We start from the raw sequence: 4,963 nt of genomic DNA on the forward strand, positions 1-4,963 counted from the left end.
CTTTGCACAGATCCGTGTAGAGTCCCAGTACTATCAGCCTGCCAGATTGGAAATAGCTGCTTTATCCCAACTGAGATTGACCAGCAGCTCTTTTTTTTACACAAATTTAACCTATTCCTTTAAAGACTTCATTTGAAATGTTCAATTGTAGGGCAAAAATTTAGGTTGTGTAAATCTGTGAACCTCACTGACACATTCTACACTTTGAATGTAGAACTACAATTAATGAGGGCAGTCACATCCCTGCGAGTGAGAGAGACAGAGTGTGTGTGTGTGTGAGAGAGAGAGAGAGAGAGGGAGAGGGACAGAGTGTGTGTGTGTGTGAGAGAGAGAGAGAGGGAGAGGGACAGAGTGTGTGTGTGAGTGAGAGAGAGAGGGAGAGGGACAGAGTGTGTGTGTGAGTGAGAGAGAGAGGGAGAGGGACAGAGTGTGTGTGTGTGAGAGAGAGAGAGAGGGAGAGGGACAGAGAGAGAGAAGGTCTACCATTCGATTTCTGAATGTTGTTTTCAAAATGTGTTTTTTTTTCCATTGAGCAGATCAGTTCTGCGTGAATAAGAAATTCCATGTTTTTTTGTTAGCTAATTGATGTGATCAGAATCGTCCAATAGAGTCTCTGTGCTAAATACATGCTAACACAACTGGGAATTAACTCACTTTCCTGGTCTGCTTGTGCAAGTTTAAATAAAGGTGCAACTTCAAATTCCCCGAGGCACTCTCACATGGTATAAATTAAAGGCTTTGGAAATGTATCGCCCCACAGTTTAATACAGAGGGATTGCCGGCTGCACGAAGGAACACATCACATCACAGAGAATATGCTTGAAACATTTAACAGTTTCAAGAAAATATTTTACCTGATCCTGGCAATCATGGGTGTACCGGGTAAGCGGATGTGTGCATTGAATGTCTGTAAAGCTGTATGTGAGCTGGTCTGTGATTCTATTCTGATACTCATAATGTTACATGTTAACCTAGAGGTAGAGTTATCTAGACACCCGATCAGTGGTAGCATCTTCTACAGTCAAATAACCTGGATTATTTCTATCGATTTGTTCCATTGCTTCAACTGAAAATCAGGCGTTGCCAATATCTCTCACACACAGTGAAATATCACTTTATGTTCTCCAGTGGAATATCAGTAGCTCTAGAATCAGTTCAGGCAACTCACAGAAAGACTATTATTGGAAGTATCTACCCGTGTAGAACGGTAATCAGTGAGGGTCCGGTTGACACCAGTCACCGTGTATTACAGGGAGAAGCTATCAATGTAGAATTGTACTGAGGATGGGTCACTATCGGAGGGAAATACCTGACCCCAGTCACTGTGTATTAGCGGGAGTATCTATCAGTGCAGAATTGTACTGAGTGTAGGTCACTAACTGGAGGGGATCACTTGACAAATTAAGTTCGACACAGATAAATATGATGTGGTACATTTTGGTGGGGAAAACATTGAGGTCACTTGTTACTTGAGATGTGCACATCTAATTGTTGGAGAGTTAGAAAGGGATCTCGCAATACAAATAGACGAATCACTAAATGTTGTGAGGCAGATTAGCAGGACCATACACAAGAATTTATTTCGGAGGGAAAGTATTGAAAAGATGAGCAGATATGCTAAACCTGTATCGAACCTTGGTTAAACTACATTTTGAGCAGTGGATACAGTTCTGGTCGGATGTTATATCTAAAAAAGATATACAGGCACCGGAGAGGGTTGAGAAATGATTTACATGGATCACATCAGATATGCCTGGGTATAAATATCAGGCGCGGATTGACAGGCTTTGCCTTTTTCTCTTGGGATAAGAAGTCTGAGGGGTGCGGTAATTAGAAATGTAAAATGATGAACGATTTTGATAGAGTGGGTACAGGGAGAATATTTCTTCTTGTACGAAGGGGCATAACCGGAGGTCATCCATAAGAGATAGTTACCAGGGAAGCCGATAGGTGGTTCAGAGGGATCTGCTTCACTCAGGACCAGTGAGAATGTGCAAGTGGCTACCACACAGAGTGTTTGATGTGATTAGTTTAAATTCGTTTAAGGGAAGCGTGACAAAGATGTGACGGGGAAAGGAATAGAGGGTTGTTTTGTCAGATTTACGTGATGAAATATGGGTGGGTACTCCCGTGGATCAAAAAGTGGAGCTAGTCAGGACGAATAGCCTGAGTCTGTTCTGAATGTCTGAAATAATAATTTTTAATGGTTCCTGGTCTGAATTTGTTAAACTCGGAATTGTGCAGGATGGTGATGGGTTGGTGAGGGATGAGGGTTTATATTTTCAAATATCAGCCTCTCACACTTTCCCAACCGACGTCTTTTGGTGCTTCAATCCATCCCCTAGTGTCCGTGTCAGACACAGGGTATGTTTGATCATTTCATGTCCAGTCTCTTTTCCCTTCTCCCTCTTACAGTTAATATCCTGTCGATTGTGATCATATCGCGGGGAAAGTGTGGCCTCTCCACTTGCACCACTCGCTACCTGGTGGCCATGGCAACGGCAGATCTACTCCTCATTATCACTGATGTCATACTGTGGAGGCTCAGTTATTACTATTTCCCACAGTGTTTCCTGAACATCACTTCTGTGTGTAGTGTTGTCGCGGTCCTGCTTCATGCAGCCACAGACTGTTCCGTCTGGTTCACCGTCACGTTCTCCTTTGACCGATTTGTGGCCATTTGTTGCCAGAAGCTGAAAACAACATATTGCACTGAGAAAACTGCGGCTGTGGTTCTAACAACAACCTGCGTTCTGCTCTGTTTAAAAAACACACCACGCTACTTTACACAGGAACCTGGAGAGATAATCGACAATGTACCCTGGTTCTGTTCTACAAAGTCAAGCTATTACACTGATCCCAAATGGGTGGGATTTGACTGGTTTGATACGGTTTCAAACCCAGTGCTCCCTTTCGGTTTAATCCTGTTGATCAATGCTCTGACAGTCAGACACATTTTAGTGGCCAGTCGGGTACGAAAGGGACTGAGGGGTCAGATCCAGGGAGAGAATCGCAGTGACCCAGAGATGGAGAGCAGGAGGAGGTCTGTGATTTTACTCTTCACCATCTCCGGCAGCTTCATTCTCCTGTGGTCGGTGTATGTTATAGAATTCTTATATTACATCATCGCAGGAAGAAAACCCATTGATTACACCGATCCCGAATATATATTTGGGCAAGTCGGGTATATGCTGAATAATCTAAGTTGCTGCACAAACACATTTATTTATGGGGTGACTCAGTCCAAGTTCAGAGAACAGGTCAAGAAGGTGGTGAAATATCCACTTACACCCATTGTTCAATTAATGAAGAAGGAAAACATCTGAGAACAGCCCAGGAGCGGCTCCCAGGGTTTCCAGCCCATGAATGGAATATTTATCCACAAACTCCCAATTGTTACAGGGCAGAGTCAGTGAACTATGGGGGAGGAGCTGACGTCTGCAGGGCTGGACCTAAACCTCCCGCCTCCTCCGATTCTGCCTTCAGCCAATCAGGGAGCTCCAGCCTGCGATTGGCAGCCGCCTCAGGCAATCAGACAGCTCGCGCTGTGACTGACCTCTGTTTCCACCAATGAGAAGGCTGTTCCCGCTGAGTGACAGCCACCTCAGGCAATCAAAGAGATCCTTCCGGTACTGACAATTGGCCCCAACCAATCAGGCAAGCCAATCCGATCTCCACATGCCGCACGGCCTACAGGCCAAGCAGAGGTGGGGTGAGATGTGACTGAGAGCTGGCTCGACCAATAGAAAGTGCGAGCTGCACCCACCCTGTCCAACTGGAGACGGCCGGTGCCTGAATGACAGCTGCCTCATCCATTAAGATGATTTATCTCTGTGTTTAATTAACTGCCACGTCTCTTCATGAAATGCCTACCTTGAAGAAGTGCTGCTCTGCTCTCCGACAGGATTTTCGTATCTCTCTTCTGCCTTGTTCACCTTCATTGCTTTCCAATTCTCTCCTGGTGTTTGACAAGCTGTTTACTAAAACCCGCTTTCACAGCCATATTTCCTTTCTCAGTGACTGTCTCCATCTCTGACTCACCCCACGTGGATTTCAACTGAAATCCCATCCCTCTTGTTTCGATCCCGCCCAGGATTACAGGTATCTCCGGGACATAAAACGTTTCTCGGACTGCTGTTCCCGTCGCATTCTGAGATCTACACTCAGTGCCATGCGCCGCTGTATGAACACGCTCGACCTCTCCCTCCAGCAGCACCGCCGCACCCTTTTTCAAAGCTGCGCGTGCCCTCAGTTTCAATTTATTCTAACGCAAACTGGAGGAACAGCACCTCATCTTCCGACTAGGCGCTTTCCAGCCTTCCGGATTGAACATTGAGTTCAACAACTTTTGTTCTTGAACTCCCTCCTCCATCCCCACCCCCTTTCCGTTTCTTCCCCCTCCCTTTTGTTTTTTCCTATAAATTTTATAGACTTTTCTTTTCCCACCTACTTCCATTATTTTTAAATCTATACCTGTAATGCCCTGTCAGTCTTTTCACCCCACCCCCACTAGAGCTATCTGTACCTTGCGTGTCCTGCTATCCATTCTTAATTAGCACATTCTCTTAGATAATATCACCACCTTCAACAGCTCTTTGTTACTTTGTCTGTGACATCATTTGATTATCTCCTCATATTACTGCTTGATTGTCCCTACAACCACCCCCACCCCCCCAACTTCTCTCCACCCCCCCTCCTCCACCTCAAACCAGCTTATATTTCACACCTCTCCTAATATTACTCAGTTCTGTTGAAGGGTCATGAGGACTCGAAACGTCAACTCTTCTCTTCTCCGCCGATGCTGCCAGACCTGCTGAGTTTTTCCAGGTAATTCTGTTTTTGTTTTGTCATCCAATCAGAGGGCCGTCCTAGCCCTTGCACCCCCCCACCCCCACCAACCCGGAGCAATGCAAATAAGGCTTCATTTTCAGACCAATCACAGCGCAATCTCGTCGGCTCACAC

General features: G+C 45.5%; 1 protein-coding gene across 1 annotated transcript; it reads left to right on the plus strand.

Annotated features, from left to right (window-relative positions):
• The first annotated feature begins 815 nt into the window (after positions 1-815).
• LOC144673011 (putative G-protein coupled receptor 139) lies at positions 816-3,326 on the plus strand. The gene is made up of 2 exons (XM_078535010.1): positions 816-882; positions 2,416-3,326. The coding sequence occupies exons 1-2, from the start codon at positions 816-818 to the stop codon at positions 3,324-3,326; spliced, it is 978 nt and encodes a 325-aa protein (XP_078391136.1).
• Positions 3,327-4,963: the final 1,637 nt, after the last annotated feature.

This window comes from Cetorhinus maximus, unplaced genomic scaffold (genome assembly GCF_964194155.1).
Source record: "Cetorhinus maximus unplaced genomic scaffold, sCetMax3.hap1.1 HAP1_SCAFFOLD_197, whole genome shotgun sequence".
NCBI lineage: Eukaryota > Metazoa > Chordata > Chondrichthyes > Lamniformes > Cetorhinidae > Cetorhinus > Cetorhinus maximus.